The sequence below is a fragment of the Sceloporus occidentalis genome, unplaced genomic scaffold (assembly GCF_023333645.1).
Source record: "Sceloporus occidentalis isolate IW3139 unplaced genomic scaffold, rSceOcc1.0.p SCAF_6, whole genome shotgun sequence".
Lineage (NCBI taxonomy): Eukaryota > Metazoa > Chordata > Lepidosauria > Squamata > Phrynosomatidae > Sceloporus > Sceloporus occidentalis.
This window is the reverse complement of record NW_028316986.1, coordinates 51,207,083-51,234,259: the sequence shown is the minus strand read 5'-3', so window position 1 is coordinate 51,234,259 and position 27,177 is coordinate 51,207,083. Positions and strand designations below refer to the sequence as shown.

Here is a 27,177-nt window from a genome sequence, read left to right as displayed (position 1 = left end):
GAGCAGAGGCTGCTGGAGGGGAATCCCATGATCCTGGGCAACCCCAGCAGCGGCAGCAGCAGCAGCAGCAGCAGGCATCCCGGCCCCGCCCCCCTGGCGAGGGAATTCCACAGCCGAGGGGGAGGGGCCAATCTCCACCCTTACTTCCGGGTTTCTCTTCCTCCTCCTTTTACGCATGCGCGGAGCCTGATTCGCCTCGCCCCGGACCCAATTTCCTCAGACTGTACCATTTCCTCAGAATGCACGGGGGGAGGCTGCTTCCACCCAAACACTTTTTTTTAAACCCTCTAGGCTTTTGACCTCTTCCGGCTTCAAAGCCAGGGCATCCCTACTCGTCCCAAAGAGCCCCCGCTTCTTTCTTGGGCTCCCCCTCGCCGCCACGTTGGGCCCCACCTCTCGCACGCCGTTGGTACGCTCCGCTCCCTAAGAAGCCAACGGCCGGGCGAGACCACCCGATTGGCTCGGAGGGGGAGGAGCCGGGGGCATTGTTGGGTCAGGGGCGGCGGGGAGGCCTCGTCACAACGCAGCCGGCCGCCGCTCAGTGTCACCTCGAGCACCGCAGGGTGCGGCCGCCTCCGGTTCCGCCGCCTCTTCAGCCTGCTTCCAACCCACCCAGCCACCCGCCGTAGTGGTATCTCCCGGCTCCAGCTGACCGGCCTGGAATCCCGGCTTCGAGCCCCGGCCTGGACCCCGACGACGCCGCCGCCTGGAGCCGCCCCTTCCTCCCTTCCTCCTCTCCTTCCCCCCCGACCCCGAGGACGACGACGACGGGAGACCACGACGCCCCCGCCCCACGCCCGCCGCCATGGGAGACGCCGGCAGCGAGCGCAGCAAAGCCCCCAGCCTGCCGCCCCGCTGCCCCTGCGGCTTCTGGGGGTGAGTGAGACCGGGGCCCAGGAGGGAGGAAGGAAGGAAGGAAGGGAGACGCGGGGGGAAGGGGAAGGGCCGGGTGGCTGGGTCAGGGGCTGGGCGGTGGCTGGCTGAGCCTGGCTTCGGCTGGGTGCCCCCCTTCCCCTTCTTGGGCCTGGAAGGGGCCCTCCTCCTCCTCCTCCTCACCGCAAAATGGAGGACGTTCCAGGAAATACACATACACAACCATATATATGGATGTATATGTGTGAGAGTGTGTGTGTGTGTGTGTGTGTGTGTGTATATATATATATGTGTGTGTGTGTGTGTGTATATATATATATGTGTGTGTGTGTGTGTGTATGCATACCTACACATATGTCAGGTATGCTTTGATTGAGAGTTCCTGCATGGCAGGGGGTTGGAATGGATGGCCCTTGTGGTGTCTTCCAACTCTATGATTCTACATACACACACACACACACACACACACATATATATACACGCATACATATATATATATATATATATATTATACAAGCACAAATATATATGCACTCACACACACATGTATACACACACACACATATATATATATATACACTCACACACATACATTCAGTCATACATATGTGTGTTTGTGTGTGTGTGTATATACATATATAAATATGTGTATGCGGGTATATATATGTGTGTGTGTGTGTGTAGTGTAGGACCTGGTCAAAGAAAAGCTAAAAACAGCAACATCAATTAATCCTATATAGTTTATTTATTGTTATACAAGATTATATGCGGTGGTAGGCCTTCAAGAGGTTTTCTATCTTGCCACCCTCAGAGGCTGAGAGAGTGTGACTGGGCCAAGGTCATCCTAAGGTAGAATTTCTATGGCTGAGCTTCTGGCCAGATGTGGCCCCCCTCACCGCAAAATGGAGGAGAAATGGCCAAAGAAAAGCTAACGACAGCAATATTAATTCATCCCATATGGTTTATTTACAGTTATATTACATGTGGTGGTGGTTGTGGGATTATCTTGGCAAGGTTTGTTCAGAGGGGGTTTGCCTTTCATCTTCCTTTCAAACTGAGAGAATGTGACTCCCGCATGGTCATCCGGTGGGGTTCGTGGCCAAGCTGGTGACCAGAGGTGATCCTCCTCCTCACAGCAAAGGAGGGCCAGGTACCACAAAATGGAGGGTGTTCCAGGAAAAAATAATATCAGACCTGACCAAAGAAAAGATGGAAACAGTAATATCAATTTATCCTGTATGATATTTACAGTGATATTACATGTGGCGGTGGCTGTTGTGGGCCTTCAAGTTGTTTCCTATAATGGGGTTTTCTTGACAAGGTTTGTTCAGAGGGGGTTTGCCTTTGTCTTTGTCTGAGGCTGAGAGAGTGTGACTTGCCCAGGGTCACCCAGTGGGGTTTCCATGGCTGAGCTGGTGCCCAGAGGTGGTCCTTTTCACCACAGAGGAGGACCAGGTGCCACAAAATAGAGGACATTCCAGAAAAATGTTGAGCCTGACCAAAGAAAAGCTAAAATACAGTAATATCACTTTGTCCCATAGGTTAATTTACAGGTATAGCCCCTATGGTGGTGCTGGTGGTGGTTGTCGTGGGCCCTATCATGGGGTTTTCTTGGCAATGTTTGTTTTGAGGGGGTTTGGCTTCCTCTTTCTCTGAGGCTGAGAGAGTGTGACTCGCCCAAGGTCACCCAGTGGGGTTTCCATGGCCTAACAGGTTGCCAGAAGTGGCCCTCCTCACTGCAAAGGAGGACCAGGCACCACAAAATGGAAGACATTCCAAGAAAAAAACAACATTGTTGGAACTGGCCAAAGAAAAGCTAAAAAGCTAAAATCGCCAAGATCTATTCATCCCATATGGTTTATTTACAGTTATATTGCATATGGTAGTGGTGATGCTGGTGGTTGTGGGGCCTTCGAGTCATTTTTTATAGTGGGGTTTTCTTGAAAGATTTCTTCAGAGGGGGGCTTGGCATTGCCATCCTCTGAGGCTGAGAGAGTGTGACTCACCCAGGTCACCCAGTGGGATTTCATGCCCAAGCTGGTGACCAGATGTTGTCCTCACCACAAAGAAAGACCAGGCACCCCAAAATGTAGGACGTTAAAGGAATAAAAAATGTCAGACATTTCCAAATAAAAGATAAAAACACTGATATAAATGTAAGTTAATGCCTCTTAATCATGCTCAAAATGAAGCACATTTTGGAATTCCTCCTGGACAGAAGGCTGAAATGTAGGACATGTCCTGGAAAAGGAGGATGCCTGGACACCCTGGGTAAGTGGCTCCTCTCCAGGGGTGGAAAGGGTGAGGAGGGGAGTTGCGCCTCTCTCCAAGGCCTGGTGTCTTCCCTCCACAAGTACAGACAGACCCTGGGAGAAGAGGAGGAAGAAAACGGCAACCAACCCTTCTTTTCCTGTCACAAGAATCCTGCAAGTGTCTTTAGTGGGGGGACACCGCTCTGGTGTTGTGAGTGCTGGACTGTGAGTCTGGAGACCAGGGTTAAAATCCTAACTCGGCCATGCTGCAGTGTTTCAGCCTCAGAAGATGGCCATGGCAAAAACCTCTCTGTGAAAAACTGCCAAGAAAACCCATGGCCTTAGAATCACCGTAAGTTGGAAATGACTCGAAGGCACACAACAGCAACTAGGGTGAAGTGCCTAGTCTGCCTCTCCAGTGAGTGGCTGCTGGCATAGAAAGCAGGGATTACTGGTTCTCTCCCCTCCACTAGAGTTCCTCCCCACCCCCTCATTCGGTACTGAAATCTACTTGCTTTCTTCCTTGTTTCTTTCCTTTCTTTGTGTGGAATGTTACTGACATATAGCTCTAAACTACTGTAATATGTCAGCCCTGCTTTTACTTCCCAGGTGTGACTTTTTATAGCAATGACACAGAAAATTTTCTCAAAATGGGGTCTGTCAAGGGATCTTGTAGCACCTTTGAGACTAACTGGAAGAAAAAACTGGTAAAGTAAGCTTTGTGAACCAAGATGGAATAGTGGTTTCAGTGTTGGACGCTGGAGACCAAGGTTCGAATCTCTGCTTGGCCATGAAACCCACTGGGTGACCTTGGGCAAGTCACACACTCTCAGCCACAGGAGAAGGCAGTGACAAACTTAGGGCCTGTACAAACAGGCCAAAATAAAGCTGCTTCGGGTCACTTTGGAGGTATGCTGTCTAAATGATGCATGTGTCCTAAGAGGTCAGAAGCTGCACCAAAGCCACGCTCCAGTACTTAGAACTGGAGATTTGGTGCAGCTTCTGGACTCTCAGGACACATGCATCATTTAAACAGCATACTTCCAAAGTGACCCAAAGCAGCTTTATTTTGGCCTGTCTGTATGGGGCCTTAGTTGTTCTTGTGTGCCTTTAAAGTCGTTTCCGACTTGGTGAACCTATCATTGGGGATCCTATCATTCTTGGCAAGGTAAACCTATCAGTGGAGCTATCATTGTTTTTTCTTGGCAAGATTTGTTCAGTGGAGGTACAATTGCCTTCCCCTGAGGCAGAGAGAGTGTGACTTGTCCAAGGTCACCCAGTAGGTTTCTCTTGGCCAAAATCAGCCTCTGAACAAATTTTGCTAAGAAAACTTTGTGATAGGTTGCCATACGTCAGAAATGACTTGAAGGCACACAGCAACAACAGCGGTGTGAGCTGTCATGCTTGAGTCTACTTCCTCAGACTATACTGATTTTCCAGATTAACATGGCTGTGTCTTCGAATTTTTCCTAAAGGGAGTGTCTTTCTTCTTCCCCTTTCCTCATACTCACTATCTTCTCCTTTCATCATCCCAAATTGACAAGAAACTCCACCCCCTTTAATTTTGAGCATGTCACTTCAATAATAATAGAGGCAATTATACAAAGATACTTTCCCAATGGGGAGCAGAGGGTGATAGACAAAGTAATTATCCTTCTGTGAAGAGCTTATTGGCCATTTAGGTCTAAAAGGTTATGTCTTTGACATAGTTACACTTCCACTTAGAGTTGTGTATCAGTGGTGAAGATGCTGGTTTCCCTTTTTTGCTTTTATGGATCCTGTACCCCCTCCCTTTGCTCTGGCTTCTGCTGTAGAGTTTGGTGTTAGTGCAAGTTTAAATATTACTCTTCCAGAGTTATCCAGTGGAAGCACCCAGGGTAGGAGAATGCATGGTGAGAGGATTAGTTGACTTACTGTGAGCTGACTAAGTTGTAGTAAGATTATTATGTATAGTAATTTGATACATTAATTATGACACAGATAACAAAACAGTTCTAACTCTCTTGTCTGCAACAGCTTTTTGTCACAACAAGCTTGTTAATCTTTGCAGTGCCACAAGACTGGGTAAAAGCCAATATCATGAGAGTAGGCCTGTTTGTGCAATGGGATTTCTGTCTCTTTTCCCTCTCCAGCTTTTGTGGCTGCCTTCAAAGGGGGAAAAATCTCTTTCCTGCTCCTCATTCTTCTGATGGAAATACTTCAGCCATCAGACCAACTTTACTGGATTGCACATGTCAGCCTAAATCCAGCTGCTAGTCCCAAAATAGTAGTTCCATTGAATCAATGGGATATATGTCGATTCACTGTTGAACATATCAACATTCAGTGGACATACTGTAGCTAAACTGGGACTAACATTTGGATCTGGGAACTGTAAGGTTAAGAATTCCTTTAATCTGAAGACAAACAAACATGGTGAAAATTTCTTCTGTCTTTTTGCTTTTAAAACTCATGGAGAATAAAGCTGTCAGTGGCTACTTGAAGTTTTCCATGGCAGCCTTCCCATAGTTCCTTTGGCTTTGAAGACCTACTCAGGAGCTGGCAGCTTTTTCTCTAGAAGGCAATGTAGACTATTTTCTCTACCCTCTGCTGCAATCCTGAAAAACATGTAGTATGCCAGCATAGAAGTCTGTTGGCCTGGCATAGTACTGTATACCAACAGGATTCTGACCTAGAACTATAACAGTAACTAATAGAGTGGAACTACAACTCTAATTACTTTTTAAAAGTATCGTAATGGTCCATGTTCTGTCACAGTATGTCATCTGACTGGCAGCTATGGAAACAATACTGGACTAAAAGTGCCTCTGGTCTGATCCATCGTGGCTCTTTCTATATTCTTATGTACAGTATGACATAATTAATGAAAAAAAAGAGAAATGATCTATTGCAATTTATTTTGTAATGTTTCAAAAGCCACAAATTGTTTTCAGCAATATGATACTTTGCATGGTTTGTTTTCAGTTTCTGTTTGTTGCAGTCTTAAATGGTTCTTTTCTTCTCCACTTGATTTTTTTCTTCACTTCTATTTTAGGCTGCACCTGCACTTCAACAATAATCCAGTTTGACACCATTTTAACTGCCATGGCTCCATGCTGTGGAATTCTGGGAATTGTAGTTTTGTGGGACATTTAGCCTTCTCTGTCAGAGAGTTCTGGTGTCACAACAAACTACAGTTCCCAAGATTCCCTAACATGGAGCCATGACAGTTAAAGTAGTGTCAAACTGGATTATTTCTGCAGTGCAGATGCAGATGCAGTTTAAGTTGAAATTGTCACAGTATTTGTAAACTGTGTAATCTACTATATCATCAAGAAGTATAGGCTGCATTCTAAAGAAGAACTGGTTTTTCCATATATGATGTTTTCTAGATTTTTCCTTTCAGTAAAATGCAAAAGTGAAGAAAGAAGCCATGTCTTGAAGTAAATATTTTGGCTATTGGCTAGTAAAAATGTCAAAGGAACTCACAGTCATATGTGCAGTTCTTCTTGTGTACAATATGGATGCAGAGTAAAGTGCTACTTTTCCTGCCTATGGTTATTAATAGCAATGTTGAATAGTGATACTCTTGTAAAGGTACAGTTAGTGATTTATATATCAAAGTAAGTACAGTCGACTCATGCCATCTGCAGATTTGGACATCTGAGGATTGCCCCAGCCCATTCATTCCAATAGCAGCACTTGCATTGGGAACACCAGTTCAGGTACTGCGTTTTCTGTTATCTGCTGGAGGGTGTCTGGAACAGAACCCCCGTGGATACGAAGGTCCAACAGTAATAAGTAGGATTCCTTTTTGATTTTCACCAGTTTGCACAGCTTGGAACATGTGGTGTGAAAATGAATTTGATAATGTTGAACATTAGAATTTGGGAAATAAATTAATTACCAGCAGCACTCATAATGGAAATAATTTAATTAATTGAATTATCATTGATTAACTCATTAATTAAAGCATTAGTTTCCATGGCAGACCATTAGGTTTACTGAGAATGGCATGGATGTTGTTAGGGGCACATCTTATTTTTGGCAACTTCTAAAATGCTCTTTTGGTTGCTCATCTGTAGTCAGTGTAGCATAATGGTTTGAGTATTTGACTAAGATACTAGAAGACCAAAGTTTGAATCCCTACTTGGCCACAAAAACCCGCTGGGTGACTTTGGACAAGTTATACACTCTCAGATTCAAAGGAAGTGAATGGGAGCCTTTGTGATGCAGTGGTTAAATGCCACTACTGTAGCCACAATGTTGTGAGTTTGATCCTTCAGGGCTCCAGATTGACCTAGCCTTCCATCCTTTTGAGTACGCATCTTGCTGGGGGCAATTGATTAACACATTGTAAACTGCTTAGAGAGTGCTTAGTCCACTATGAAGCAGTATAGAAATGTACCTGTTATTGCTATAATAGTATATGATAGAAACCAGAATAAAATCAAGAGAGGATGAGATTTAAAGGGAGTCACAAGACAACTCCATTCCACCAGAAAGACATAGCGGGTATATGTAGAGGCATGAGATAGTATCCTTTCAGATTTAGGGATGTGACATTCTGTAAGAGTCATGCCTGTAAGAATCAGGTTTCCCACCTCATTGTATTCCATGACTCAGTTTCCCTCTTCTTCAGTTGTTGTCCCATCCAGTTCTTCATTTACTTCCCAGCTATTATTCTGCTGGTTTGTGCTGCAGAGCCATATGATGCATTCCTCCAATTCTTCTGTGGTTTTCCTGTTTTATTGAATGTGTCATAGGAAGAGCTATGTGTTCTAATGAATTCTAGCATTCTACTGTCAATTAACTCATTACAGAATAATATAAATGTGGGTATTAATCTAGGGAGTTAAGCCACATTGATAGAAAAATCAAATTAATTAATAACTTCACTAGTCAATCAACTAATTATTTCCAAACTGTCAGTTTGCATAGGCCTCCTGTTCCTGAGTTTTTTGTCAGTCCTCATCAGTCTTTTCCTGAAATAGTCGCAGTATACAACATTTCATATATTTCTATTAAACTATCTTTGCTTTCTGTAAACTGACTGGTTTGGATGCTTTGGTATTTCATCTATTTTTAGACAGTTCCTTAACACAACTATATTATTTTTTACTTATGCTTCAGTTGGTTATTCTTAAATGTAGCAAATAATCTGAGTTCTCAGATAATCTGAGTGAATAGTTTAGAAAGCTAAACATCAAAACAATTATTTTTTTTCTCATCAGAACCAAATCAACCATTTTGACTTGCCCACCTCCACTTTCTAACATCCTCACTGACTGTATCCCATTGTTTTCCCATGATTTTACTATGCTTCTCTTCACAATTGTTTCCTTCAAAAAAAAAACCAACACTGAACAATGGTTCTTTCTTAACGTGCATAGTGATTTTGTCCAAAATCTAATTGTTAGTCTAAAATATACTAAAATAAACCCTTTGAGCCAACAGACGAATGACGTGTTAACTGGTAGGATAATCCCACCGATTCAGGGAGTGATTGTGTTGTCCATTAACTCTGCCATTTTATACAAGTATACTCAAATAGAAGCCTTATCCTGTTCAGTGAGGAGTAAGTCTTTGTAAGTATTTAGGATAGCAGTCTGACTGTTGTTACAGTTACCAGTCACTTTCCCTTTGTGCTGACTGTCACTTTTAGTTGAACTCAAGTATGGTCCAGAACACACTGCAGAAATAATGCAGTTTGAGACCACTTTAACTTCCCAGGCTCAGTGCCAAAGAATTCTGGGAATTGTAATTTATTGTAGCACCAGAGCTCTCTGATAGAGAAGGTTAAATGTCTCACAAAACTACAGTTTCCAGAATTCTCTAACACTGATTCAGGGCAGTTAAAGCAGTCTCAAACTGAATTATTTCTCCAGTGTGTTTTGGACCTATGTTAATGATCAGACATTAAGACCAATACCTGCTGCCTGCACCGTTTTCTGAAAATACAGTACTTTCTCTTCGTCAGTAATACAGATTACTTATCCAGAAATCGGAAATGCTCCAAAATTGAAAACTTTTTTCATGGGTGACTGAAATAGTGACACCTTTGTTTTCATCAAATCCAGATTCCATCAGGTCCAGTGTACAGAAACTTTGTTTCATACATGAAATTATTTAAAAGTACTGCATAAAATTATCTTCAGGCTATGTGTATAAGGTGTATGAGAAACAAATACATTCTGTGTTTAGACTCATCTCCAAGATATCTCATTATATAAATGTAAATATTCCAAAATCCGAAAAACTTCTAGTCCCACTCATTCTGGTCCCAGGAATCCCAAGGGGTACTCAACCTGTACCTCTGAAGACACAAACACCTGGGGGGAGGCATAGGTAGGGAAGAATTATTGAGATTAAGCATTTTTAATAATTCAGTGTTCAGAGGCTGAGAACTGGAGTAGTGAGTTGTTTATATATGTGTTTCTGAGGAGTTAAGACAGAGCACAGGCCTCCTTAGCACTTATTGTAGGCGCTGTGTGTGTTTTCAAACAAGCCAAACCAAACCAGAGAATAGGGTACATCCAGCTATATAGACATGCTGTCGCTATGGTGCCTAGTGAAACTGCTAGTATAAAATAAGCAACTTTTCCAAGATAAAGTCTGAATTAGAAATCAATTTGGGATAATTCTAAAATTCCGATAATCTTTCTGGGAGTGGGGAGGGGAGACACCTTATTTAAATACCTTTCGATGCAGATACCAGTTTGAAAGCGCATTCAAGACAACAGGGCCATATTCGGTTAGAAGATAGATCTAAACTTGTGGTTAAATTGTTCACTTCTTTTCCTTTCCATATTTATATAAACACATGTCTGAATGCCTATGTTGCTGTTCACCGATTTGATGGTCAATAGGGGGTATTTCCCCCCCTTAAACTGAAGTTACTTGTCCAGTGATGTTTTGGAAAATACCTTATATTTGCATGTAGAGAACCGAGTGTATAAAGAGAGTTTCAGACAATCAAAGAATAAGAACAGGGCTGCCAGCTTTGATATATGCATTTTCCTTGAACTTGATTTAAAATTCTGAAGTAATTAGTATATTGCAGAGTACATTGACTTAACTTCTTGAAAACAACAACAAAAAAATAATACAAATAATAATGCTTGATGATGTAACCAATTTTTTGTAAGTCACACTCTCTCAGCCTCAGAGAATGACAATGACAAACTCCACTCTGAAGAAACTTGCCAAGAAAACCTGCAATAAGTTCACTTTAGGGTCACCATAAGTCAAAAATGGCTTGGTGGCACACAGCAACTAAGTACTTGACAGGCATTACTTTCTGTACAGTAACATGGTGGTTTTGTTAGGAAAGTGTGTGAAGGCATGCAGCTCTTACATGAATGCATGCAGGTAAATAGTTCTTATATATGCATATATTGTCTCTTGTTCTTTATATGAAAATCTGTACTTGAGCGGTATTACAATGGTTTACAAAGTTTCTGAAACATGACTTCACAGACATAGCTATTTGTCTGCATCAGTATGCAAAGGAATCTTGTAGCACCTTTGGACTACATGTTAGTCTCAAAGGTGCTACAAGATCACTTTTCATACTGAAACATGACTTGTGCAAGTTGTGTGGACTGCTCCCATATGTCAAAATGACTTTTAAATAAGGAACATTAAAAAAAAAACAATAGTGGAAACTGCCCAGGTTCCAGTTACTGAACTGAAACAGTACTGAAAAATGGTGGTGTTTCAAAAGATATGAGAAGAGGAAGGATACAAGTGGTGATTTGCTTATGTTATCCTCACTGCACTGTGCAGCTGACTTGTTTGTTTGTTGTTATGCGTTTTCAAGTCATTTTTGATTTATGGTGACCCTAAGGTGAACCTGTCATAGGGTTTTCCTGGCAGATTTCTTCACAGATGGTTTGCCATTGCCATCCTTTTAAGGCTGAAAAAGTGTCACTTGCCCAAGGTCACCCAGTTGGTGTTTATGCTTGAGCAGGGAATTGAACCCTGATCTCCAGAGTCATAGTCCAACACTCAAACCACTACAGCACGCAGACTGTTGCAGCTGTCTTGTACTTGGACATAAAAAGGCACTTGGTAACCTATAGCATGGGGACCCTTCCAAGGTCTAAGGCCAGGATTTTGAATTATTGTTCAGTTATATTGAGCAATACTCTTGTTTAGGAAGAAACACATGCCCTGTTTTGGTCTCAGCACATGAGCAGATCCTCAGAAGGAAATGTAGGAAGAGTCAGTGTCAGAGTCTGCAATGGGGTCCTGGAGGCAGGGCATGACAATACAGATATTTCAGTTTTAAGTGTCTTAAATGCCCTGATTTGAAGTGGTCTGCCATTTCTGTACTTTCTGTACATTAAGTGTCCCACCACTGTTGGGTGCAAATTATTAAATAACAAAGATTATTAGAACTTTTAGTAAAATCCTTTGGTTCAGTTTTTAACAGTGGGAAATTGTCTAGACATAACCTAGTACTATTGTTTGTGCATTCACTTGCCTCTTTAGATGTCCCTGCAGACAAAAGGACACTAGTCTCCTTAAGAAACTTCTTATTATTTTGTTAATATTTTAATAGCCAATTTAAATCAACTTTGCTAAAGTTGTTGGTGCTTGTCCTTTTAGTGGCTTTTTGCCTCATATAAATTATAAAGTGAAGGTTGATTGATTTATTGAGTCTTAGAACTACATGTTCACACAAGTTTATTCACTTGGGGGAATTTGTTCACGCTAAATGTAAACTTGGTGTTAATGATTTCATAGTTAAGACTGCAGCTGAAAATGCATTAGTACAGTGGAAGAAGAAGTTAACCTCCAAGTGGCTTTGAATTTGATGTAGTTTACTAAAGTGGAGTTGTCAGTAAATGTAATCTAAAATGCTATTGTTCAAATTTGTGAGAAATATCAGGTAGAAAAACAGTTCAGTTTAATTCAGAAGGTGGAAGAGGCAACAAGAGGAGCAGCTATTTTAGATCTGATCCTAACTAACAGTGATGATGCGAGTAATGGGGTGGGAGTGGTGGGATACTTAGCTGGGAATGATCATGTTCTCCTGGAGTTTGTTATACAGTGGAAATGGGAAGCCAAGCGTAGCTAGACACACATTTTAGACTTCAAATAAGATGATTTCTGTAAACTTTGGGAAATACTGGTAGTGATGCGATGGTCAGGAATACTGAAAGAGAATGGAGTTCATGATGTATGGGAGTTATTTAAAAGTGAACTATTTCAAACAGTTCCAGTGAGATGGAAAAACAGGACGTGTCTAAAGAAACCAGTATGGATGCCTAAAGAACTTTCAACTGAGATAGGCTTTAGAAAGAAATGTACAAGAAATGGGAAAAGTGGGAAATCATGAGGAATTCAAATGATCCACCAATTATGTAAAGATTGAGAAGTGTGATTTATTCTGCTAAGAACATGTACTTCTTGGATTACAGTCCAAGGATACATCCTGTCTAGATTTCTTTGAACCTGAAACAGAATGTTGTATTTGGTCTAAATCTGGTTGCTAGTTCCATGTAAGGTGGACCCATTAGACCAGTGCAACGTACAGATGTACTTGGCAAATGCCCATTGATTAGTTAGCTTCCTTTGGTTGGGACTCACGTCTGGATGTCAGATATGACTTCTTTCTATTTGAATCGCATGGTGAATATTATAATTGTTATTTTTGGTTTTGTATCACTGCATACTTGTATAGTAGTCAGTCATCAGGCAAATTTTTGAAATTATAATTGCAGTGAGGGTGGCAGTTCTTTTATATAGATGGTGTGTAGACCAGACCAAACTCATTTCTTCAATTTGATTTGTTGGATTACAAAAGCATCATCTGCATTGACTGTGCTGTCTGGTAATGAATGAAATAACTTGTAGCATAACATGCTTGGAAGGATATCAGATTGGAAAAAGCTTCTGTAAGGCCTACCTGTTTATCAGCCATAATAATACTACTAGGTTTAATTCTTGTTCTGGTCTCAGTTTTGAGGGATGTTTATAGGAAGATGAGATGGACACATGTGCTCTTCATCTGAAGCACTGATTGCATGTAACATTTTCACATAATAAGGGTTTACCCTTCTAGTTGTTTATTAAAGAACATTTATATGTGAGGGTTTTCAGTGTTCTCAAATAATTACAGTGTATGGTGTTAAACTTTAAAAAAGAGCCATTATTCAACAAGCAATTTCTTGAATTTAAGGCTTGTAAGAAGAAGAAACATTTAAAACTGTACTCAAACCTAAGAACACTTTCCTGGAAATAAATAGTATTGAATACAACTGAGCTAATGTTGGAGTAAACTTCTGTGGGTTTGCATTGTTAAGCCGTTGGATGCTTTTATGAACTTTTGAATATTGAGTTTTTGAGCCTTGATAGTGTTACAAATTGAATTTTAAATCCCACTGTATTTGTAGACTAGGATCCAAAACACACTGTAGCTATAATCTGGAGACTGCTTTTACTGCTCTGGCTCAGTGCTAGAGAATCCTGGGAACTGTAGTTTGTTGTGGCACCAGAGCTCTCTGACAGAGATGGCTAAATATCTCCCAAAACTACAATTCCAGAATTCCTTAGCATTGAGCCAGGACAGTTAAAGTGGTCTCAAAGTGGATGATTTGTGTGGTGTGTTGTTTTTGACTGTGGTTTAATGATAGCAGTTTACTGGAAAGCATCTTGGTAACTCCCATTGTTGAGTTTAGTATCTGGGCACTGTGTAGGTGCTTTTTGTCCTTCAGAGGCTTGCATCTCCTATCTGTGTGGTATCTTTTGCCATCCTTAATTCTTCTCAACCACACTAGTCTTGCAGTTAATGGGAGGATTGGAATTCTGTAGACACTAGATTAATTAGACTGAGATAGAAAGCACGTTCATCCGACATTTATAAATGAGTTATATGACTTATTTCAGAGTCTTCAATAGGTATTTGGATGCAAACTAGGAGTAGTCTTACGTGTACCTCCTTTTAAGGGTAGCTCATTATACATGTGTTAAGTATGCATAACCTCTGTCTAGGGACAAACAGTTATTAGTTACAGCTGAGAATGTAAAATGTCCAGAACATCTGCCTTGCCTGATAACACTAAATTATAACAGCAGACTTCATGAGATATATCAGGCTAAGTACAGCTCCCCAGCCATACTCTGAACAAAAATGTGAGTCTCCAAGAAAAGTAAATACTACAGCTGACTATTGCAGTTATCAGAATATATTTTCAGTGTGATTTTGGATGAATTTGATATAGCACTTGTTCAAACAAGTTAATCTAATTTTAGTGAAGAACTTGTTAAGAGGTAGGAAAATTTATATTCAGATGTGGGGTGGACTGACATTGGCAGCCACAGGAATTCATTGATAGCAGGAACCTCCAATTCTTCATTGTGTAGGGCAGAGGCTTGGCAAGTAGGAGGAAATAGTTTTAACACTGTATAGGAAAGTAAGGAGATGTCCTTGCTTAGCTTGTGCATGGTTAGGAGAAAGTCCAGTCAAAGGTAGAAGAGTGGAAACTCCCAGGACTTGAACTTAGATAGCAGATACCACATTGCTGTTCGTTAACCACTCAGTCACAGCAGAAGATAGGAATTAGGTATACATTGGATATTTCTTTCTCTCCCCCACCGAAAGACCCAATTATGGAAGTCAGAAGTTCAGGAGTTGCAGAAAGCACTGTAGTCTGCTGTGCACCTGCCAGGGGTTTGGGACTATATTGGTTCACTCTACAACCTTGGAGGACAGTGCTGCAGCCTGCAAGCCCCCAGCCTGATTTTTAAAACATTAAAAAAAAAAAAAAAAAAAAAAGAGCAGAGAGACAATTTTGTCACAGTTTGGGACCCCTGGGATGATTTAGGCCCAGGGGAGGTTTTCTTTGAAGCTGGAAGTCAGCTGAGGTTAGTCAGTTTCACATGACCACCTATTTCAGCATGGGGGAAGGAGAAGCTGGGTGAGAGCATTTTATAATAATAAATAAAATAATAATAAAATATTTATTTATATCTCGCCTCTTCCGTTTTGGGGATCGAGGCAGGTAACAGCAAAGTTTATACAAGATACAACAATAAAAACAACAACCCCCCCAAGACCCCAGCCCAACCCTCCCTCCCAAGTATAAAATTAAACAATAAAACATGGTTAAAATACATAATAATACGTCAAAAGTAATAAACAAGCCACAAATAAGAAAAATAATAAAAGGAGGGGGATTCAATTGGTTCTGGACATTATCAATTGGGGAAGGCCTGCCAGAAGAGAAAGGTTTTTGTCGCCTTTTTAAAAGCCTGGAGTGAGGATAATTGGCGAATCTCTTCCGGCAGGTCATCCCAAGTTTTTGGAGCGGTGACAGAGAAGGACCTCTGGGAGGTCACCGCCAGTCTGGCCTTTCTAGATTGTAAGAGGTTTTCCCTGGAGGATCGGAGTGTACGGGAAGGAATGTATGGGAGGAGGCGTTCCTTCAAGTAGACTGGACCCAGGCCATGTAGGGCTTTATAGGTGATAACCAACACCTTGTACTGTGCCTGGCAGCCAATGTAATGATTTTAAAATAGGTGTAATATGGTCAAACTTGGATTTTCTGGCGACCAGTCTGGCTGTCATGTTTTGTATCAATTGGAGCTTCCGGACGTGGCACAAAGGTTGCCCCATGTAGAGCGCATTGTAGAAATCAGGACGAGAGGTTACTAGAGCATGTACGATTGTTTTTAGGTCCTGCTGCTCCAGGTAGGGGTGCAACTGGCGTATCAGCCAAAGCTGATAACAGGCACTCCTGGCTGTCGCATCAGTCTGAGAAGAAGATTTTGGCCCAAACATTCTTTCTCGTTTTATTTTCTCAGGGGGAGGAACATTTGTAGGCATGCTTAACAGCTCTAGTGACCTCAGAACAGCCTTGGGTGTGCATGTAGCCCATGGGCCTAACTTCCCCTTCCCCTGGTTTACATGGATTTCAGGTTCAAATACAGGCCACAGCACTGCATTAGGAAAGGTGACGAGACCTCCGCCCAGCACACACACTCTTTCAAGCAGATCTGAGTCAAACCATCAGCATTGCTCAGTAGCCCAGTTCTTGGATGATTTCACCAGGCCTTTTGACCCATTTCTCCCACCATTGTGACAAATCCATTCCCCTGTTATTTTGGCTGATGGGATGCTAACTGCTTCCTCAGCATAGGAGCTTCCTGCTATTGAAAGGCAAGTGTTAATGTACGTGCAGCTTTAACATACAGTGAGTTCTCTAGAATCATGGGTTCCAGATCCGTAATTTCAAGTGACTGTGGATCGTCATACCCCATATTATTTAATGGCAGCAACAAGAATGCACACGCTTCAATGTGTCCATATTCACATTATAGCTTTACTTATTATTTTTATTTTTATTTTAAATTTTAAAAAATAAAATGTTATCGTAATGTATTTTCATACAAATAATGAATGACTGTTGGTTAACAACCAATGACACATCATTAGTCAAAGAGTACAATTATTGGTTGAGATCCAGAAGACTGCTTGAATGAGCTGAAGAGTTTGAACTTGCTTAGTGGAATAATTGACTTTCTCTGAACAGCATATTCTTATGCTTTGAAAGCTAATTGCTTTCAAAAAGGGTATTTGGCTTGTGGTATGGTGGTATGGTATTTGTGAAATGAAAGCCTTCTACTAGAAGTATGTGAAAGTAGCTGCTGCTTCTAAATCGTGGAAAAAGTCAAGAAAAATAAACATTTTGAGATCTGCTAAGGTTACAGCTTGCTGCTGCTTTTTTGTCTACCATTTTACTTTATGGTTTATGATGGTATATTTCTTGTTGGTTTGGCTTTGTTGCAAGAAGTGCTAGTAGTTCGTTAATTTCTAGCTTTGGAGCTTCACACTTAGGCTTTTTGTGTCTTGTTCAGTTTCAACTTACTGACACGCAGACACAAATTTGCATCACATATGTCCTCTCTTAACTCAGGGTAATGAATAAATAGATTTGAATGTTATCAACATACTGATGACACCTTGTTCTAGATCTCATAATGATGGCATGCAGTTGCTTCATGTAGATATTAAATACCATCTCAGACAAGATGTACAGGCATCCCATGCCAATACAGTTAGTCTTCCATATCCATGGATTTTTTTATCCACTAATTCAAGCATCCATGACTTGAAAATATTAAAATATTAAAAGAAAATATAAATTCCAAAAAGCAAAGGGACACCATTTTACTATGCCATTGTATTTAACAAGATTCAAGGATTTTGGTATCCACGGGGGGTCCTGGAACCAAATCCAAGTGTGTAACAAATGTCTACTGTACTGCCAGGGTCTCAACAAACAAATTAGAATTTCTTTGATGCATGGAGGAGGAAGAAGAAGGGAGACTACAGATGCTGGGTTGAAAAAGAAGGAAATCACTTTAAAAAAAAGAGCTGCTTGGAGATGAGGATTTGTTTGCCTCCTCTCACCACTGTTGCTGAACCTGGGAAAAGGATAGCTCCAAATGTAGTTCACCAACAAGATTCTGGTTACAGATTTAGTAACATATGGTGAATGTTATCTAAAAATAAGGAGAGATTGAGTAAGTGTAACAGAGACTAATTTTTGCTTTTCCTCTCTAGATAGAGGTCATCCATTAGGGTGACTAAGGCTTTTTTGTCCCATATCTGGGCCATAATCTCAGTTGAAATAGATCTAGGGTAAATAATATTGCCCCAAAATACCTCAGATAGCAAGTACAGTTGGCCCTCGACGGATTTTTTATACACGGATTCAAGCATCCACGGCTTGAAAATATTTTTAAAAAAGTATAATTTCCAAATATCAAACCTTGCTTTCCCCATTTTATATAAGGGACACCATTTTGCTATGCCATTTTACTTAATGGGACTTGAGCATCCACAGATTTTGTTATTCACGGGGGTTCCTGGAACCAAACCCCAGCGGATAACAAGGGCCCACTGTACTTACCAGAAGGTTCTTATAAACCATCAGGTCTGTGGTAAAAGCTATCAAGTAACTTACTGTACATAGGCGGTTTATAGACCGCCTTTTTGGGGCGGCCTGTACCCGCCCCTTTCCCTGCCGGATCGGGGCCTCAGCTGCCACAGTGGCAGCCTCTGAAGCCCTGATCCGCCGCTTTCCAGGCTGCGGGGAAGCGGCAAAAGGCCGCATCCCTGTGGCCTGGAAAGGGATGTCCTTGGGGCTTCATGCCCCAAGGACACCCGACGGCAGCGGGGACAAAAAGAAAGGGGCCGCTTGGCCCCTTTCTGCTTTGCGTTGCTGGCGCAGCTGTCTAAAGGCTGCGCCCAGCAACGCAAAGCTGGAAGGAGCTCCGAAACGGAGCTCCTTCCGGCGCTACAGAAAGGGCGTCCCAGGCGCCCTTGTGCAGCGCCAGGACGTCACTTCCGCGCTGCTCAGTTTGGAGGCGGCGCGGTCGTGATGTCACAATGGCGGCACCCATGTAGAATGGGTGCTGCCGTTTTGTATGTGCTCGGCACATACTAGGCAGGGACGTAGCCAGGATTTTAGGAAGGGGGGGTCCAGACTAAGTGCCATCATTATAATGGGGATTGGATGCGGCGGTGCAGCAGCACACACCAGTCATTTTTCTAATGGAAGGGGGGGCGAACCCCAAGAACCCCCCCCCTTGGCTACGTCCCTGTACTAGGGTTAGGGTGTCCAGAAGGGACGCCCTTTCCTAACCCTATTACGTGCCGAGCACGTACTTTTGGCGCGTGTGGAACACGCCACAGTCAACTATAAATTGACTTCATGTACAAGTCAAGGGCAGGTTTTGGAGCCAAAGTTATGGATTTAGATATGACTTGTGGATAAGTGAAGAGTAAAACTTAGGGGTATGTAACATGCAAAGGATGAAGCAAAGGTAAACAGTGCCAGAAAACCTACAAAATTCCAGCAGTGTTCATACTAAAGGCTTCATGGATGAGAGACTATAAAGGGGGCATGAGTGCTTCCATAACAGATGACACTCTTGCTTTTCACCAAGGGATGGTTCCTTTTTAAAAAAATAAGAATTGAATCAGTATAGTATATTTTTACTTTGACCTGTGGATAAGCTGGAACCTTCTTCCCTCGCGAGCAAGAGCCATCACTTCTTTAACCAGTTTCAAAACGGAGTTGATGACCATTCTGTTCAGGGCAGCATTCCCAGGCATTGCATAATTGTCACTTGCTATTTGATGATCTTTTCTTCCCTGTTTTATAGAATCATTTTATATGTATTATCCTACTAGAGATGCCCCCTCCCCACCCCCACTCCCTTTGTGTCGTGTCTTTTTAGATTGTAAGCCTGAGGGCAGGGATCCGTCCAATTAAAAAGATTGTATGTACAGCGCTGTGTAAATTTACAGTGCTTTATAAATAAAGGTTAATAATAATAATAATAATAATTTTTTGACTAAAATTTCTAGATTTACAGTTGGCCCTTTTTATACACGGATTCAAGCATCCATGGTTTGAAAATGTTCCAAAAAGTATAAATTTCAAATATCAAACCTTGATTTTGCATTTTTTGTAAGGGACACCATTTTGCTATGTCATTATGTTTAATGGGACTTGAGCATACATGGATTTTGTTATGCACGAGGGATCTTGGAACCAAACCCCAGCGTATAAGGAGGGTCCACTGTACATGAATATATACAGTAGTCAAAGCGTTGGGGTGTTGTATAGCTAATACATGGTACTGATATGAATAATAGGAAAGCTTGTAAATATTTGAATGTTTGACATTTAGAGTTCTGTACTATTCATCTCTTAGGTTTAATAATCTGCTAGCACATTTTGACATGGATGGAACAATTGTTTAGGTGAATGGTAATCTAATATCATCTAATATATTTTTGTTTTTGCCAACAGTGTGACAGGAATATCTAAACTACAATTTTGAATTTTCTTTAAGATTCTTTGGATCCTTGGTGACAAATTAACAATTCAGCATCCTTATATGTACATATGTTTATGTATGTTTACATATACATGCATTCACATACCCATTAGGCTAGTAAGGAACATTTTGACCAATATTTTTCAGGCTTGATAGTATGGATGTGGAATACAAATCTTTCCTGCTTATCTTGAAGCAGTTGTGGATGTTAGTCTTGATGCTGTCTTTTTCATTTAATGCAAGGTTGGATCAGATCAAAGCTATTTGCAGCAACAATACAAATCTGGATTTTGAAATTAGTATCTAAATTATATATTCAAACTTATCTGTGATGCGATGAAGGGCATCCTAGATACCATTAACAATTTTTGCATTTGCTCTTTCAGCTATATTGCATACATCTTTTGTCTCAGTATATGTATGTGAAGTGATATATATGACCTGGGAGTAGTAGTAATGATAGATCTGAGCACAGAAATGCCTATTAGTGCTCCGTTTAATTGGTCACGTTAACAATGGTTTTATGTATGCCTCTTTATCTCTACCACCACCTTTAGACAATTATGATGGTGCCAGTTTGTGTGAAGGCATGTGTTACTTGCCACAGATGGCCATGCTGTCCCTAAATTATAATGTCTTGCTGGTCACAACATCATTAGTCATAGCACATCCTGTTCTGGTTTCACACCCATGGAAATCTTTTGTATTCCATTTTCAGGTTACTTGCACTTAACCTCAACTTCCTATATTTTTGAACTAAAGTTATCTTCTTACTTGGCCCTCATAAAACACAGTTGCATCATTTTTGAAGGTAATTAAACGGTCCTGAATTTTTTAAAGGAGAATACTGACTGTGTTATGATTTCACAATGCAATGCAATCATGGTTTCTTTTGAGAAAGGCTATCTATGGATAGAGTCCAGTTTAAATCTCCCTCACTAATAGTTCAGCTTTAACTGAAACTAAGGACAGAGCTTCTCTTTCACATATTAAATAGATCCAGAATTCGTTCTATTCAGCAAAAAAAATAAAAATGTTTTTTTTCTAGCAGGGGGAAAAATGCTTGAGTAGCTTTTCTGGACGTAGTTGTTGAAGTTGCTAGGACTGTTCCATAATTTAATGTTTGCACTTTGAGCAACCAAGTTAAACAAAAAATACTTCTTTTTCATATATATTTAGAATGCATTCATAATGTATGTTTATAACTTTTGCTTTTTATTGTAAAAATTGCATATAAGAAGCCCTTGAACTGCTGCAATAAGAAGTAAGCACCTTGTGCGTGCCCCTGTCCAAAAGAATAGAACAACTTCAAGAGCTCACGTCTCTGCTGAAATAATAACTCTTCACCCAGAAAAGTGGTTTAAACTGGATAAACCTTTATGTAAAAACAGTAGAGAGCAATATGTTTAACCAGGGAATCACATGTTCTTGTCTGTGAAAATTTCTGAGCAGAACAAAAAAAAAGTAGGGAAACGTTTAAAGGTGCTGCAGTAAATGTGGTTGAATGCAGTGGCAGCGGGCTAGGGACACTCCATTGTAAGCCATCCTTCGACTTTTGTTCTATAAGGGGATTTACTTCTCAAGACAATTGTGAGAGTAAACTTCACAGTTCTTTGTATTATTGCTGCACCCAGTAAAAGCACCTTTCTTACACCTTAAGCTATCAGCTTGGTCAAGTTACAAGCTCTCAGTTTCAGAGGAAGATAATAGCAAACCTCCTCTGAACAAATCTTGCCAAGAAAACCACATAAGTTCACTTTAGGGTTGCCATAAGTCAGAAATGACTTGATGTCACAGAACAACAACAACAAAGCTATCATGGACTACAGCCTGCTTCATCCAATATATGAAGAAAGGGTTTATACTTTGGAAGAAGGGATCCTTCAGTCTATCTTGCCAAGATGGAAGAACCTTCTCCCACACAAATCTCTTTCTGTGTGGATGTCAAAAAACTACTAAAATTTGATTTCTCATTTTTATCTTCTTATTGTATTATTAATATCCCAGAAGGGATTTTTGAAGATATTTTTTATCTAGTTATCAAAGACTATTGTACTGAATGTCCACTGATGACCTCTGAGCCCCCCAGAATATTTATCTTGAAATAATTGATTTTCAGTTGTCACTAATAAGTTTGAACTGATTTAGTTGCTTGCTGCTTAAGTTGTTTTATCCATGTTAATCTTCACCTCTTAGAAATTGGGCTGTCCATACTGTAAAAAGGGATCTTCTGAACCATATGGTATTAAGATTGCAATAGTCGGTTGAGGAGTTTCTAATGGTTATGAATAACTTTATAGTCAATATTTATAGTCACAAATACTAAGTTTTAAACTATCATTGAGCAGTATAGAATGGCAAATAAAAGCTTTTAATTGCAGCATAATTAACTTATCTTGATTCTCACTTGAATCTAAAAAAAAAAAAGATTGATAATATTGAACATTTTATCACATTTTGATAAGCAGTGAGTGCTTGGTACCCACAAGGGTTTGTTTGGTTCTAAGATCTCCCGTGGATAACAAAATCTGTGGATTCTCAAGTCCCATTAAAAACAGTGGTGTAGTAAAATGGTGTCTCTTATATAAAAGGGCAAAATCATGATTTGCTTTAGGATTCCCCCCCCCCCTTCCAATATTTTCAAATCGTAAATGGTTGAATTTGTTAAATAATCCATGGATACAGATGGCCAACTGTACTTTATTTGCATTTTAAGAAATCACCACGAGAACAACTTGTTGTAAGTGATTAATTGATGAATAAGTAAAACCTAATATTAATAAGGGCAGTTAATTGACTGACACTATATGGGTACATAAATGCACTCGGAGAGAACTTATTAAAAGGTATTTCTGATCAAGTCTCTTTGTATTGTACAGAATGTAACATTTACCCTTCAGGGAAAATTTTCAAGTGCTTTTATATTATTGTGATATTCGACAAAATGCTGTTTTGTTAGCAGGTATCAATATCATGTGGTTTGTCATGCTGAAGAATCAATTGTGTCATTAAAACCTTACTGCTTTAACAAAAATCAATACTGGATCAATACAATGCATTTGTAGTTGGGGAAAGCAGCTCATACCAGTTTACAAGAGGAGATATTGATTTTTATTTTAGGTGCAACAATTCTTTATTTTTAGATCCTGCTAATGTTGTTAGCATACATTGAGATGAAGGAAATTAGAGGTGGATTAGTTTGTTGAGGTATAGGGACCTTTATTATACCATTCCCTTTACAGTAACAGGATTAAAACTGGCTGGGAAAGAAGTTCATTTTGAAGCTTAAAGCTGAGAAACCAACATTAAGATGTTACTTGGGATATATCAGTCTGTTTGCTAACTACTACTAGATCCTCAACCCATAAATCTGAAAAACCAGACTGCACAGTAATTCATTCTATCTTCAAACTGGCAGATGACATGAATGTACCTGTGCATTTTTTCCTTATGCTGAAGCTGGTGAACTTTGTAAGTTTTCTACCTGGAAGTCATATTTCTTAGCTTATTTTTGTCTTCTAAACACACTTTTTATTTTTTCCTCATTGTCTTTCTGACTCACACAAATATGCACTGCGCAGTGCATATTTTGGAATCTTCTAGAGCATTACGTAAGTGTTTTCCGTGTATTCCTGCCCACCTCCAGTCCCCTTGTACAATAGGCTTCCAGCCAAAACTGCTGGTTCCTTTTTGTGTGCTGCCCCTACAGCAGCATCAATAGAACCCATGTGCTTCGGATTGACCTTCAGTCTTAGCAGTCTTCATCAGCCTTCTTTGGCCTACTTGGTGCCAGGAATATGCTTGGTCATCTGAGTGGCTGTTGTGGTGCTAGTATTTGAGGCCATGCTTGCCCTTCAGGCTGTTTCTTTGCAGACATTCTTCAAGAAATGTGTCTCCTGTGGTGCTAAAATCCTGGAAAGGGATGGACACCTGAAGTGTCTTCTCTGCCTTGGCAAATCTCATGTGGTTGCCCTTACACCTCAGATGAGATGGGATAGAGTTGTCTTTGAAGGTACTCTTATATGAACAGGCCCCCTTCCTCAATTGTTGTCTTCTGACTGTTGTGATCAGTTTGTATGGAACCGGCAGAGACAGCTCTTCCCTAACTCCTAGCTTTGCTCACTTTGTAACATGTCTCTGATGTTCAGGTTTTTTCTGCTTGCTTGGAAGATATATAATTTATAGGAATCAATTACACTTGGCCCACTGAAGACACGGATTCCTTATCCACAGTTTCAACCATGCATGGCTTGAAAATATTTTAAAAATAGATAAATTACAAAAAGCAAACCTTGATTTTGCCATTTTACATAAGGGACACCATATTATTATGCCATTGCAGTTAATGGGGCTTGAGAATCCATGGATATTGGAATCCTCAAGGGGTCCTGAAACCAACCCCCAGTGGATACCAAGGGCCCACTGTACTGTGTGTAATATCAAATGCAAGATACATATCTAATATTAGAAAGGTGCCTTAGTGTAGTACAGTGGTTCTCAACCTTGGGCCCTCCAGGCATTTTAGACTTCAGCTTCCAGAATTCCTGATCATTTGGGCAAGCTGTCTGGGACTTCTGGAAGTTGAAGTCCAAAACATTAGGAGAGCCAAAGGTTGAGAACCACTGGTGCAGTATGTTGCAAATCAAATAAGCTCTGTATTAATAGCTACATTAATTTCTTAAGTAAGGGAAGCCTTCCTTAGATGTTTTGCTACCCTTGTACCTGCCTTTTATATGTATTGTAGATAGCTTAGCCAGACCTCTTTACAATGGAGTGAGTGAGTTCTCTGCTGTTGATAGCCCTGTAATTAGATGAATAGGACCTTACCTAATCCTCATAATAGCCGAATGTCATTTAATATTGCTTTGTAAGAATGGAATCCCACTAGTTGTCTTTGTGTACAACTGGGTTGCTGTATTTCTTAATGATCATTCTCCTTAGTAATTTAGATGAGATCACAGAAGGCAGTGCTGGGTAAAGAATGACTACCTCCTTAATGATTGTTAAGGTCAGGTTTGTATAGCAAAAGAAAGGAAACATTATGTAGTAAATTGTTGTGATAATGTTGTATAAAACACAGGGCATGAGACTTAAAAGATGGCCTATCACCATTTCCCTGGTAGAGGACTTGTGTTTTATATAATTAAGTGCACTGGCTTAATAGGGTTACTGCATGTCCTCCTTTTCCTGGAGATGTCCTCCTTTTAGAGCTAAAATATCTGTCTGGGCAGACTTTTTAAATGACTGGGAATTTTGAAAATGTCAGCTGCTGCTTCACCTCCTGCACACAGAAACCTCATTGCTGTCTTGTTGGCTCAGTCAAGAACTCTGCTAGGAGAAGGGATAAAGGCTGGAGAGTGGAGAGGAGAGAGAGAGAGAGAGAGAGAGAGTGACTTGGTGGGTTGTGGGTGGGGAGGAAGGAGAGAGACCCAAGGTGGAAGGTGAGTTGGCCAAATGAGCCTCCAATGGTACCAGGTTGGAGCAGATGAGACTGTTGTCAAAAGAGGAAGGGAGGAGAAAAGGGAAAGCAAAATTGTTCTTATTAAGATACAGTGAAGGATGGGAATATTTTTAGTACAGTCAGTCCTCCGTTTCCATGGATTTTTTATCCATGGATTCAATCATCCATGGCTTTAAAATATTAAAAATATATATAGATTCCAAAAAGCAGCCTTCTCTCTCGCTGGCTTCCCTCCTCCTGAGAAGAGAAGCCGGCTAGAGAGAAGGCAGGGAAGGGCGCGTGTTCGCCCCTCGCAGCCTTCTCTCCAGCTGGCCTTCCTCTTCCTGAGCCTCTCCCCAGCTGGGCTGACCCTCGACTTATCCACAGGTCATATAAAAATCCCCATTTCTGGCCCCAAAAGTTGACCGACTTATACATGAGGTCGACTTATACATGAGTATATACGGTACTTTTAGGATTATTATTCTTTAACAATGTACAGCAAGTGATTATGTTTGCTTATTTAGCTTCTCATGCTTTAGAATTTACATAGGCTTGGTTAAAGAAATATTCAGTAATAGTTTGTAAACGTTTTGACTTAAAATACACTTTTGTTTGTGATAAACTCCTAAACTTAACTGAACAATTAATCAGAGTTACTTCAGCTATGCAATTATTTTTCCTTTGCAAGTTTTCACAATTTTATTTTGACAGCTTGTGATGATCATTCAGGTCTTCACAACTTGTCTTAAGTTTCTATGGCAACACAGCTGAGGCTGGAATTGACACTAGAGATGTTCATGTGCATACATGGTGAGTTAATACTGCTCTGCACTCTAGACCTTTCTTATATCCAAGGTACTTGCATTTCATGTTATATCACTAACATTTTTGATGCATATCTTGAGTCACTTCACAGCATGGCTAATTGTAAAATTTTTGAACAATACATTTTGAAAAAATCTTGCTCTTTATTTTTGATGTTTGCTTAGGATGTTCTTTCATTGTATATTTAGGGCTCTCTGTTTAGGGTCTTCTTGCTGCATAACTTGTAGGATGGGATGGGGAGTAAGATAAAGTTGTATTGCATTTGTTTAGGCATTTGTCCTTGATGCATCATATATTGTGATTTAGTAGCTTGAACTTGTCTAGCTTTATTACCTGGCAACATAATAATAATAATAATAATAATAATAATAATAATAATAATAGGATTTATTTATATGCTGCCCAATCACTGGGAATCTGGGCGGCTTAAAACAGAGGGGATAATATACGGTATATATAATGTATATCACAGCTACTTATCAGAAAACATCAAGTAATAGAAAACTCAGACTGGACAGAATTAGGCCAGATAAATGCTTTACATACCTCCAGTGGGTGACACAAACCTGTTGCTGCTAACAGACAAGAACTAGAGGTTTTTATTATAATGTTCATTTTTTCAAAAAATCCTATATTTCCATCTCAGGTAGCTGGAACATCATTAAATTCTTAGAAGTGCTGACATGCAAAACTGATTCTGTTACCCTAACAATACAGAAAATCATTCAGCTGCTCTCACCTAAATTTTCTGATTTACAAACTTGCTTGTGACATCTGTTTTTTTTAAATATACAAAGCTGATTAACTTTCATAATAAATCTCTTTTAAAATATAATTATATTAACCCTTATATTCTGATAAAGAGTGAGTGGTATGAAAAATGCAATGGCGTTTATTTTTTCCTGTTTGGAAAATTAGGGCTGACATTAAATTAGAAAGATA

General features: G+C 40.3%; 1 protein-coding gene across 4 annotated transcripts in view; it reads left to right on the top strand.

The window, feature by feature from the left end:
• The first annotated feature begins 481 nt into the window (after positions 1-481).
• The window catches only part of ZFAND3 (zinc finger AN1-type containing 3), a 173,046-nt gene continuing 146,350 nt past the window's right edge, over positions 482-27,177 (top strand). The window contains exon 1 of one of the 4 annotated variants that reach the window (XM_089529602.1): positions 482-876. In XM_089529602.1, the coding sequence (XP_089385728.1) occupies positions 806-876 (71 nt within the window). In that variant the 5' untranslated portion in view covers positions 482-805. The remainder of the gene's footprint in view (positions 877-27,177) is intronic. The other 3 variants (XM_089529601.1, XM_089529600.1, XM_089529599.1) reach the window with 3 other exon arrangements.